At 42.5% G+C, this 13,170-nt stretch overlaps 1 protein-coding gene across 8 annotated transcripts in view; it reads left to right on the forward strand.

The window, feature by feature from the left end:
- pard3ab (par-3 family cell polarity regulator alpha, b) overlaps window positions 1-13,170 on the forward strand; it is a 248,697-nt gene that overhangs the window by 87,944 nt on the left and 147,583 nt on the right. For all 8 annotated transcript variants that reach the window (XM_084369105.1, XM_084369111.1, XM_084369108.1 and 5 more), the window contains exons 3-5: window positions 2,506-2,689; window positions 7,931-8,118; window positions 8,616-8,759. In XM_084369105.1, coding sequence (XP_084225231.1) covers window positions 2,506-2,689; window positions 7,931-8,118; window positions 8,616-8,759 — 516 coding nt within the window. The remainder of the gene's footprint in view (window positions 1-2,505; window positions 2,690-7,930; window positions 8,119-8,615; window positions 8,760-13,170) is intronic.

Raw genomic sequence — 13,170 nt, forward strand, 5'->3', positions numbered from 1 at the left:
GGTTGTGTGGGTGTCTCTAAATGTAATTCTGAGTGTGTGTGTGTGTGTGTGTGTGTGTGTGTGAGAATGCTTGTGGCCACATTTGTTTTTACTGTATACATGTTAGTCTTTGTTCTTCCTACATGTTAGGGGTGTTTTATTGGTTATTGCTTTTTTCATTAAGTAAAAGTGTGATAATGTTTCCTTAATGGCCTCAAAATGTTAATCTTTTCTCTTTGAATTGTTGTTTTTTTTTACTTTCAAAATGCTTTTTAGCAGAATAATGATTAGGGTCAGGATAACATCGTACTTTTGGTTGAAATAAGAGAAGTAACTCTTATCATGTAACACGTGATGTCACGTAATGTACCTTACGTCATTTATGTAAAAACTATTAAAACTATTCACTTCAGGAGGAGTGTCCTGTAATTGACCCATCCCAACACCCCGACCAACCCCCGGGCTCATTACATACTACTGCACTAGAGAGGTGCTTCAAGATGTGACACTAGTGGATTACCTGCGCTGTCAAACTTTAGCCCCTTTTACACCTGACACAGTAGCGCAGCAAATATTTTTTTTTACACTGAACCAAGCAGCGCCGCCATGAGACCGCACCAGTCTGCTACGGCTCTGTTACTGTCTCCACTGGTGGATTAGAGGCCGAACGAAAGTGTCCCTCCAATCCACCTCTGTAACTTTTATACAGACGGTGAGGCGCCATATTCCCACCTTGAAAGAGAAGTGGACCGAGAACGTTTCCGTCTCTTTTGCATGATTCTGCCAATCTTTCCCTTCGAGTAAGTCATCCTGCAGAAAGTGGGACAATTGCAGCAACATATATATTAAAAGCATAAAACATACAACCGTATTTGAGTAAGCCCCTTCAGACCCACTGTAGTATTAGCTCCGGCCACCAATATCATAAATCATTATCCCTATGCATTGACACATGTAACCAAAGATTGTTGAAGTGCATGCGAGTCCAAACTTTGCTCTCAGGAAAAGATGGGTAGAAATGAAATACACATGTTTTCTGTAACTCCTTCATCTTCCAGTCAAACTGGTTCCACTTCAGAGCCGGTGCTCAATACTCTCTCAACCAGAGATAAGGATCAGTGCCTCCGAAAGCAAAGTAAAACCGATAAACCCGCGACTTTGAAATTCTTATTTCTGCGATTTTCAAAGGAGACTTTAAAAAAAGAGTAATTTGATTTTCTTTTTTTATTTTCTTCTCTTGTTTTGGGGTATTTCTTTTTTTCTGAAGTGAAAATAACATTTCTGAGCCTGTTTTTGATCAGCTCCTTCTTGCCGCAGGGTGTTGGGTCAAGTTTTTCTTTCAAGTTCACGGTTAGGTTTTATATCTTTGGTCAGGAGCATGTAAATAAACCCAGATGAACTGCAGTGATATTTTGAAGATGTTTGAGCAGGATAACATCCCTGTTTGTTTTTCAGCGAGCGTGTGAAATTGTGGTTCAGAAGGTAGAACCTTCGAGTAGGGAACGTTATAACGGTCATGCCTCTACATCAAATATCACCACGAGGGACGGTTAGATCACATCCCCTTTGAATTGGCAAATGTTGGACTGATTTTTCATTTTCTCCTCTTCTAACCGAAGCCAGCTGAACACACATGCGAGCCCGGTGGGGGTCACAGAGGGATGGCGTGAATCTCATCTTTAATCTAATAAAGAGACTCGGTAGAGGCTGGAATTAATCAGATCTGTGAGGGAGACGGAGCTTAATGTGGAGGCATTTTGAGTGGAGCGAGGATATGATTGGACATAATGAGCGCTTCAGTGTCGTAACGTAAAATGGGGAGTCTAAATCACCTCCATACCCTCGCTCCATATGGAAGATATAAAGGGGTGATGAAATCCCCCTTTTTATAGTCACAGGTACAGAAAGAATAACATTTTATTTATTTAAGATCGTTTCACCCCGTGTGATTTGCTCTTCGTCATGCTTGTCTTGGACTGAGCAGCTTATGTAACTCACAGTTATCATTTCCACAAATGCTGCTAAACCTTTTGGGGTTTTATGCAAGAGTTTCTCAGAGAAAAGCAATACTTTTCTCTACAAATCCAAGCCACCTTCTGATCTGTTTCTTCTTTGTGCCCGTCTCTGTACTCACTCACCCCTCTTTTACTTTCTCTTTTGTAAGTCGCTCCATTATTTGGGGGTATTTATGCTCTATTATATTTCTCTCACATCTGACCTAAAGCACTTCCCTCCCGGTTCCTGCATTCATACGTCCCTGTCTTTGTCCCTTTCTCTTTTTTTTTTATAATCGTAATTTTCATAATCCAGATTATCCCAGTGTGTGATATCATTGTGTGGGTGTTAAGCTTTTTGTCAAATACAAAGAAAACCTTTTCAATAAATGTAATCTACTTTTCAGTATTTGTACTTCTTCCCCTTCTCGTTCTGAAAACGTACGGCAGTTTGACCCTGCATGTTTCTCAAATGTTTCTCAAACTCCAACATCTTGTGACGTCCCCCCTCTGGTCTGCCTTCCTCCTGCAGTTGATAGCGGTGTACGAGGAACAGGAGCCCCATCATGGAGGCGACGGTACCAGCGCCAGCTCCACCGGGACCCAGAGCCCCGACCTGTTTGCCGCAGACCTCAGTGCCGGAAGTGGAGCCTCGGCCTTCCAACCCTACCAGGCCGCCAGTGAGATCGAGGTCACGCCTTCTGCCCTGCGTACCAGTAAGTCCCAACACTGGTGGAGGGGGAAAAAATAAATAAATTAGCGGTTCATTTGGCTGGATTAAAGATCTGTAGAGGTATTTGTTATTTGGATGAAGCGGCCATTATCTAAAGATACAATCAGGAAGTAAATCAACTCAACAGATGATTAATAATTGAGTCGATTCCTCTTAAATTACAAAACTGTCATCCTCATTAGCATCAAATGTCATCAACAGCTCCAGTTATACAGCAAACCCAACAAATTACCTTATCACAGCCCAGCGGTACCTTAGCCCTTTCCATAAATTCTGATAATTGGACAGGAGGGCTTTTTTTTTTTTTTTTTACAGGCCCAGATAGCCGTTTGATCCCCGGCCAAAGTGGCTAATTGGTTCTATTCGCTGCCTCCTAAATCAAATGTGACGCGGCGCTCGTCCACCTCTGCAGTTTTGCCGGCCAAGTCGCTTCTTCTACCGTAATTACCTCGAGTTTGGATGTGAAACCGACTCTTGTAGGTGATTTGTCAATTTGGATCAAGCAAAAGCTTTTTGCACACAAACCGCAAGCGGCAGCAAACAAGCAGACCCACACAGATATACATAGAAACACATACTCCCACTGACTCACTCTTACCTCCTCTTCCTTCTTTAATGTTTCTCTCTTTACGTGCTTATTGCAGCGTTCCTCTTTCTTCCTGCATCGGTATTTATCAAACTGCTAAAAGTTAAAGTTTTGACTCAAACTAAAAGGTCTCAGTCTGTATCTGTAGCCTATTAGCCTATTGTATAACTGTATATAGGTTATGATGAATATGTAATCTAAAGCATTATGTTTTATTCAGAATAGGCTCATTTGTAGCTGACTTTGATTATCAGCTTCTTTTCATGCATCTTCTTCTTGATGATGTACTTTTATTCTCCCACTAGCTGACAGTCCTCATGCTTTAGTTTGATTGTCTTCACCAATTTCTTTCTTACTTTTTCACATGGTTGTAGGACGCTTGTTACAGTAGTTCCACGTGTTAATTGCTACTGGAGGTATTCAAGACTTCACACAAGTCAAAATAACTTGCAAACTACTACTTTTTAGTGAGATACAATAATAGATGCGTCTTGTTTTTCAAAGAATGAAGAATAGAGCGAAAATAGTGTAAAAATCGTTCAATCATTTAAAGGGTTCACCGTCAAAACTCGACTGACACAGTGCTAGATTGAACTTCTGACGCTCGGCCGACGGTCAGCCGTAAGACGTGTTGTGCATTAGTGCAGTTTCTCCTCTTCACGTCGTCATTTGCAACTTTTTATTAGTCATACTCTCGATCAGAAGTGGCTATATTAGCGAGAGTAGTGTTAAAATGATGTTCTGGGCCCTCGACTTGACAGCTCGCGTGGCAAGTCAACAAAATGCTGCACGTACCAGCTGCGTTTAATACAAACTAATTAGCACGTATTTAACCTGACTTGTAGTCATTCACATCCAAATGGAAAAGGTACTGTACCATCTCTGCCAGCACTCAGATGAGATGAAATTAAAGGCAACAACAGCGTCTCCACAACCTGCTGCTATTTGATTATCAGCTAATGGAGACTCACTGTTATACCTGCTGCCTCACATTCAGCGTGCACTTCATTTAACTGAGACTCCTTGCACTTTTTCCTCCTGTAGACTCTGCCGTCGGTAGGAGTGAGTCCCTTGATTAAATGGGTTGTGTTTTTCCTTCCCCTCCTTGAGCCCGATTCTCAGAAGTTAACATTTTTTGTTTTGTCTCCTCCAAACACACATTAACAGACACTCCTACTCACACACACTCCAAATCAATTCAAGCGAAAAAAAACAGCCAATTTTTAATTAGCATCTTTTATTAGCACTAAAAATAGGTTGGTGGATGGCTTATCCACTAATGACCTGTGAGCTGGCATTGATTGACAAAGCAGCCACCGAAATCTCCTATCGCACCCGCTCACACTCACACACACACTCACAGAGTGCGAGGGAGGTCACTCCACTCCTAATTGGATTTCTGGATGAGATGCTGAATGTGAATTTGCGGTAAGAAATGAAAATCTCAGGGCATAATCACACCTGCCAGTTATGTCCAATTTAGCCGTCTCCATAATATATTCGAAACCAGGCTTAATTGGCGACACTGAATCTCATCAGCTGAGTTTTATGGGGTTTTTAAGAGAAATGTCTGTCATGGAAGAGAAAGAATTTGATTAATATTTTCTATTTTTTTCACAAGCGCCTAATGAGAATGGCTTTCAATCACTGATTCATGTTGGTCGAGATGAGAGGCGCTGCACTCGGTGGGTCTTTGCCAGTTTTCTTGTTCGGCCCACAAACTCAAAAAGCAAAGTGATTAAGCTTATTAGACGGAGAGATCTATTGAAATACTCAAATGGATTGATGTTAGTTTCTTGGCTTTGTTAAACTCCGAAGCTCTGCAGATATGAAAATGCTGATGAAAGGGTGATGCCACCGCTCTGAACATGAGAGCATTACAGCTGCCAGTTTTGAAGAGTTAATTCACAAAATGCTGCAATTATTCTGGGGAGAAAAGTCACAAGTTCAGTATTTCATAATTTAATCGTTAATGTCTCATGCAGTCCCCGATCGCCCTTTGAAGAGCTGCAGTTTCATTTTGTACTGTTAATGTTTCTTATGTTGCTTTTAATAATTCATGTTTCTTGGCTTGCACTCTTAGTCGTATTTCGACAGAAGTTTACTGCTTCAGTTTAAAATCTTCAAGTTATTAACATCTGCTCCTCTAGAGAAACCAACAATAAACAAAAAAAACATCTTGTTTTGTTTTACAGAGACAATAACAATGAAAAGTTACAAGGCATTGTTTGTTTCTTTGACTGACTTGTTTAATTTAATGAGAGACTGTTTGAACAAAATTCTCTGTATCTGTAACGACAGATGGGAGGGGTAAACCAATTAAAACACAGCATCAAGTTGTGCCCAGTGTTTCATACGTCAGACTAAATCTAATTGTGTGTCAGTATGTAGTGTTCCCACATTGGAAAAAAATATTAATTGGGTATGTTAAAAAAACTGTCAGTACGTATGCTTTTTTACGTTTGCTTAATTTAATGGACATTCACGCACAAAGCAACACACAACTGAAACAGACTGCATAAAGATGAACGTTTAAAAGGCAATTATTAAAGGAAACGACTGAAAAACAAATTACAATGTTGAATTAAATTGTCTGTTTTTTAATTTTCCACATTGAATAAGGAGTAAGTGTTCCTCAGGAGCTGTTTTAATGACAGCAAATTGGAAATAGCACACGCTGGGGTGTTGTGAAAAAGCCATTCAGTGCCATGATACTCACCACAGGAAACAAGGAAAACTGTCGGCCGATGTTGGGGCCATTGGTTAGTGTCTGTGGCGCTTGTTTTTTGCGGTGTGTCTGGCACAGCTGGCACATCTCGGCCCTCGTCTGAGACTTTTGGGCCAACTGAGCAAGTAGAATTGGTGGCGCCGCCTGTCGGTGAAACGCATCGCTGTGATTGCGAATCAGTGCACGAGAAGAGAACAGAAAAAGAAAGTGAAAGGCCCTTGAGTCTGTCGCTGTAGTATCCATGATTTCGCCCATTTCCTCTTTAGTTTTCACCTCCGCCTCTTCACCAGTGACATTTACAACTTTACCGCCACCTGTTGGTATGGAGAGTTATTTCCTCTCACGCACACGCTCAGAACAGCACACGCTGCTAGCTCTTTGACGTCTGTTTGGTGTGTCTGGGCCCCAGTCTATAGGTTGCATCTTGTTCTCTCGGCCTGGTGAGCACACATCTCTTTCAAACGGCACAGTCTCAGGTAGTAAAGTGGGATCAGAAACAAGCATTTTGCAAAGCCATAGCCCAAAGTTGACGGAGGCAACTCGTTACTGATGTTCAGCTGGTGGTGTCCTGTGTCCTAATGCCTCCTGGGAGTTGTAGTGTAGGTGGTGTTGACACTTGTGAGGCCGACCTGCGCTCTATCCCCCCCTGAACTCCATCTCCCAGAGTGCCGCTACCTCCCACAGCTCAGAGCTGTTTAGGTCCCACGCTCCGGGTGACCCAACACCAGCCAAGTACATCAGTGTACACACACACAGTTCCAGATCCCCAACACATATTGTAGCTGTTGGCTCAGATATTTCCAAATACAAACACATGTTCGCTGCTTTGTGAGCTCACAAAATACAGACTCTTACACGCAGTTAGTAACTAACACACAGAGATCCACTTCAGTTTGCAGAATTGCCTACATACCTCCAAACAAACATATTAAGTGTCCATACACACATACACTGACCTACAAACTCAGCAGTTTATCAGAGAGTACACATACAAACATGCAGATGGTCACGCTTAATCTTGTCCATGCACTCGGTCTCACAATTCACACAAAGTCAAATAACTGCTGACTCAGACACACACTCGTCTCTTCGGCCAGATTACAGTACTTCCTGTAAGAACACACACCATCGTCTAGCAGCAGCCTAACATCCTGGAAGAGAACATGGGAACGTGACACTTGGCTTCGTCATCCGAAAGAAGATGCTTCGCTTTTTTAAAACAATTTCAGTTTTCAGTTTACACTCAATCTCTCTTGTGTGGTCCGCTCGGTACGTTTCAGCCTATCAAAACCCGCCTGTGGGATTTTGGAGAGGTCTGAAAGTGGGAGCCTTGTAATGTCATCACATTGTGTCTTGTGTACAGGCGCTGGCTGTGGTGTGTTTGTGCGCGTTGCTCTCGTTGGAGTTGTTAGTTGGACCTTGGCCCACTTCCCACGCACTGCAACTTTTTAAACGGAGTGAAGAGTTTTAATGGAAGGCATCCACTTACACTGGTGTTTCTCAATAGGCTCTTCCTCATATTGTTGTTCCCACACACTGTCTTCTGCTCTGTGTTATGAGGCAATAACTCTGACAGTAAAGTGGAAACTAGAGCTGCCTGATTAGACTTTTAGTGATAAATCAGATTATTCCGCCACGGGGTGATAATGGAATCTCAGTGATTAATTGCCTTTATTAGTCCACAATGTTCAGCGAACAAAATTTGTTCCAGCCTATTTACATCCATCATCTCTCGTCTTTAGTCTTATCAACGACAGCAAAGGATATGGTTATCTATACGCTGACAATAAGGCACTCTCCTAGAAGCAAAAAATTGTATTATATATATTATTTTCCCTCCCAGAATAAAGGCCCTGGCTCAAAAGTTAATATACGTCTATAACCACCTTGCTTTCCTTCCTCTCTCTCAGATATGCCCCTCCACGTCCGGCGCAGCAGCGACCCTGCCCTGCTGACCATCAACGGGCCGTTTAGCGGCGGCGATCCAAGAGTCCAAACGGAAGAGCCGCCGTCGAGGAAGAACCCGACCCGCTGGTCCACCACTGCCGGCTTCCTGAAAGCTCGCCACGCCTCTGGCACCAACAGCCTCGAGAGGAAGGTGGGTGGCTGGATGTCAGAAACAGAAATGGCTGTTTGCCACCATAGTTCTTATCCAAACTGATATGTTAAGACGGAGGAAACGTGGCTCATTCAACTACTTACAAACCAACGGCACTGACGCCTTCTGTGGCTCTGTTATGGGAAATTAAGCTTTTCCTCAGTCAATGAGGCCGTCTTCACGAACATATAATGCTCCAAGTGACTATTGAACGCCCTTAAGCTTGACCATTTACTGCACTTTAATTTTAATGACCCTTGTAGCTGCTAATTAGCAAGTTGCGACTTTTGATTTGTAGTTTTCATGTACATGTAAACATCCTCCCAATTTTTTTTGACAATACCTTTTACATATATCCATCATAAGAAAATAAATATTTACCAAAAGGCCGGTAAGCACACATTACACCTGGTTTGGAAATGGAGTCAGTCCATTGAAGAAGTCCTACATGATAATAGTAGCATCATTTAAAAACCTTTGTGTCTGTGCCTTCGCAGGGTAAAGGTACAGACACGTACCGCAGTCTGCCGCGTGATGCAGGGACATGGGCCAATCAGAGGGAGTTTCAGAGAGAGACAGCTCGTTCATCACTGAGCGCCAATCACCCCATGGTGGACCGCTGGCTTGAGCGACAGGAACAGGTATGACCGTGTTCAGCACCTGTCTTTAAGTGTGTAGATTGTGTAGGCAGATTGGACACGCCATGACGATGTTGTGTTACACTAACAAAAGACCATTGTGTTTCACCATAAATTTGCAAAAACACAATCCAGAAACTGGCTTGGCAGCTGGTAATTATATGCTAACCCCTAGATCAAAAACATACTTTCTCTGAGGATTGTTGAAGCTCTGTGAAATGTGTGTGGGAACTGAAGTAGAAGAGGGTGAAACAAGTCTAGAGGGAAAGGGGAACAACAAAAACAGTAAGAGATGTTAAAAGGTGCAACTGAAAACATGTTTCAGTGACATTATCACAAAACCACACACACATTGTGTCTCTCTGCCCGGACATGAAGCGAATGCTTCGACTGTCCAGCGTTCAGAGATTTACACCCGGTCTTACCCTCCAGAGTCCGTCGGCTCTAAGCTCTGTGAAACCCAGTCTGAGTGACTGAGATCCAGTCCAGAGCCCGACCCAGTTCTATCACTCCCCTGGCCCTCGGTGGAGAGGTTAAAAAGTGAGGAATTTACACCATAAATCCACAATGACACGTAAGTCATGGAAGGAGAAATAACATAATGTTGATACAGTAAATAACACAAGCCACATACGGTACATATGGTCCTGTTTAACTGGATACGTACATGTAGAGTGTTACCATGGCTGCGGGCTCTGTTCCCACTGGGGTCATGCACACCAACGTTTAGTTGGAACGATTGTAAAATTTGATAACGTATCATTACCGACATGTCATTCAGTTAATATGTGGTCTTTGTATAGGTCGTATAACAGAAAAGTTACCCTTTCATTATAGTGGATATGTTGAATACACATGAAGCTGTAGTGTTAAAGGACGCGCAGACTCACTGATCCATTATCTTTATTTTTCAAGGGGCCAAACGTTTCTCTAACATCTGCGTGACATCTGCATTAGTCCTTAGATTTAATGAAATGGGATTATCTGAGTATGATGTTTAGATAATGATCTGCGGTCGAGCACATGCAAAGCCTACTGTGTAGTCAATGTATAAGAACAGAAGAGTTATGGCTTTTTTTATCCATCTTCATTTGAATTATTGGAGGCTTGAAGTTGAAACAGCGACACGCATTTGAATTGGATCATGTAGCATCATGCTAATCGACTTAAGTAGTTCAAAGTAGGGAGCTGGGATGTACAGATCTTGGAAGCAAACGTGAGGAAAATTGCTGCTTTATGTGCAGTTGAAGTGGACATATTGCAGCCTGCTGATAATGAGTGGGTTTACATAGAAAACGATGAGTAAGTGTTTAAGTTGCACCATATGAAGCCCCTGCGTGTTGCCTGTTTAAAAGGCCAAATTTGCTTTATTGTTTTGATCGTACTCCAGGAGGGTTTAAGAGCCCTGACACCATTAGTAACAGCTGACTGTATGTGGGCTGTGCAGTATATGTTGCTAGCCGTCACCAGTAGCACTGAGTTGAAGTCATTAGTGAACTCTTCAGCAGGTTCTGTTGCGTACAAGGAGCCAGGACCAGGCAATTTCTCAAGTGTCCCAAAGATTACCGGCCTCTTACTCGAATCGAGCGTCTAAGAACAGAGGATTTATTTTACTGTACACATTGTTAAGCCCACTGAGGCATTGTGATTGTGATTTTTGGCTATATGAATAACATTTACTTGACCTGACTTGACTTCTTGCAGTGTGTGTCCAACACCATCACTGCTCCTCGGCCTTATCAACGCTTATTCGGCTGACTTGGCGCGTTGAATCGATGCTGGCGGTTGTTTTATTTGTAAGGCCGTTGTGTTACTGCCTCTTGACTACTGATTTGCTACCGACTTCATTTTTTTCATGCCATTTCCCTGAGATTTTTGGCATTACCCTTTCTTCTCCCTTCCAGCTCACAAATCCAGTTGCAGTTATGTTATCAGATGTATTTTAATGTGCATTCAAGAGCATGTCAGACCTGTTTTGTTGGCCTTCTTTGGAGTTCAAATACAGATTTCTAACTTAGATATCTTGTATCATGCAGGCAGAGTTTAAATACATGTTGGCCTCCAGTTGGCTTTTGGCTGTAGTCTTTGTGCTGCGTTTAAGTGCAAATATCAATGCAAGATAAGAAGCGCCACATCAGTTGGTTTTGATGGTGCTTATTTCTTTGGAGCAGCTTCTAACGCTCAGCACAGACTTTCAACCTCAAAGAACAATTGTAGACACACACAGTTTACAGTAAACTCAGATTTCCTTTTCTCCTCTCCGGCACTTAGTGACTCTGACAAGTGTCATCTCAAACTTGTCACTATTTTTGTTGTTACACAAGTTATTTGGTGAACAGTGTCCTCCTCAGTGGGGTTAAGCGGACAGTGAGTTCTCACCATCTATCAGAGTGTAGCGCTGCATCGTTTTCACCTCATCTGTCTTATAACAGGTTTCAGTATGAAGGGGGGTTAAGTGGTGGAGGTCACTGCAGGATGGTGTAGTCGGTATTAATGACCCACTGGAGGCCATCTGCCCCTCAAACACACACACACACACACATACAGTATACACACATGCATGCTCACCACCAACTGCTCCTCACAATGACGAGAACAGCCACATAAATCTGTGTGGCCTCGGTGTGCACGTGTGTTTCTGTCTCATTTTAATGCTGCCTCGCTCTGTGTGATAGAGACACAGCTTGCTGAAAGTGTGTCACGTTGTGTATTCTTGCGGCATTAATTGTACAGGTGGTGAATGTGTGACCGTGTGTGTGTGTGTTTGCATATATGTTTACCTCTTTAATGCAGGCAAAACACCCATAATCACATGAGTATACGAAGATGGCAATATATCCTCACAAGAAGACAAAAAGAGACGAGTTTGGCGATAGTAGCTCTTTTAAAAGCTGATATTTAAAGTTTTATATCATCTCACTAGAGCTACACTAGAACATAATTTCCCCCATCTTATATTATGTTGTGCCGTACTATCCCTAAAGATTGAAATTAGCTTAGCGCTGTAGAAAATCCGATTTCAGGTTGGTTCCTGATTGGCGGCACAGGAAATGACCCAGTAAAATAGGTCAGAATAAGTTAAATGATACTGCCAGTAATGCCGTATTATGTCATAGATAAGAAGAAATTTGAGATTAGACACACACACGCACTCTCTCTCATTTAAGGGTCTTACAAGCTGTTGTTGTTGGCCGCTCTCGTGTATATATTCACTCTGCTCGCTGTCACTGTTTTATGTCATGTTGATTTAAGCCACACTTAGCTCACTTGGTTCCAGGAAGGATGTTGCAACTCCGCTGTGATGAGAAAAGCCTTAATAGTTTTTTTCTGGACTTGATACTAAAAAAGAGGAATAGATGAGATACAGCAGACTAAAGAGAAATCACGTTTGTCAGAAGCAAGTGTACAGTATTAGTATCCTCTGCAGATTGTACTGTAGCTCTCGTTTTAATGCTTTAAATCCATGTTAATACTCTTCTATATATCATTCTGCTGTTCTGATGGTCAATTAGCATCACGCATCAAAATATTTCATTGTGTTGGAATAGAGTTGAATACAGAAGTGACCAAAGGAGCCACTTTCTGTGTAGAAACCCAGAGTTTGAGACGAGGTTATCGTGTGGGATAAAAGCTGCAAAGTTGTACATGTTCTGCAGACAGAAGCAGCGAACACAAAAGCTGCGGCACCGAGTCTGATTTACAGTAAGTTCTTTTAATAGAGTTGATTTGCATTTCATGCATCTTTAATGGCCCCGTGCTACTGTATACTTTCTAAACCTCCTCTACAGTTCATTACCGCAACGAAAAGACTTTCTGCTCGGACAAAATTAGCCCGGACAGCCATTTTTTCAGCAGTGTATTAAAGCTTTGTTCGGGTGTAAAATAGACTGTGGTGTGAGAATGAAGAATAGCACAGCAAGGAATAGAATATGCAGTGATTTAATTAGAAAAAGAACAGCTTGGAATGATGAATTAAACAGTGCAATTTCCTCAAGTAAGCTTCATCTTATCTTCCTAGAATGAATAACATGGAACAGAGAAGCATGAAATGAGGAGAAGAATTAGAATAGAGCGCGAACACAATGAAGTAGGCCTATTTTACTCCTGTGGAGAATTCGAGGCTCCTCTCATAACAAAACGTAACAGAACAGGGCATTGCCTCGCACTGAAGTGAGCCAGATTGAATCGCATTGAAATGAATGAAACTATTCTCCGTTCCCAAGTGGGTGATTGTGTGCGCCTGCAGCGGCACCGGCGGCTCCCTGACACACAGCGAAAAAATTGAACTGCGATAGTTTTGAGCTGCGTTCACCAGCTCCCCCCCCCCCCACCACTAAACTCCCAGCCCCCCTTTTGGCAACAGGTAGGGGGTCGCCATGGCAACAGCGAGCTGTCAGTCGAGTGTGTATTAATG

The sequence above is a fragment of the Pagrus pagrus genome, assembly GCF_965226575.1.
Source record: "Pagrus pagrus genome assembly, chromosome: 12".
Lineage (NCBI taxonomy): Eukaryota > Metazoa > Chordata > Actinopteri > Spariformes > Sparidae > Pagrus > Pagrus pagrus.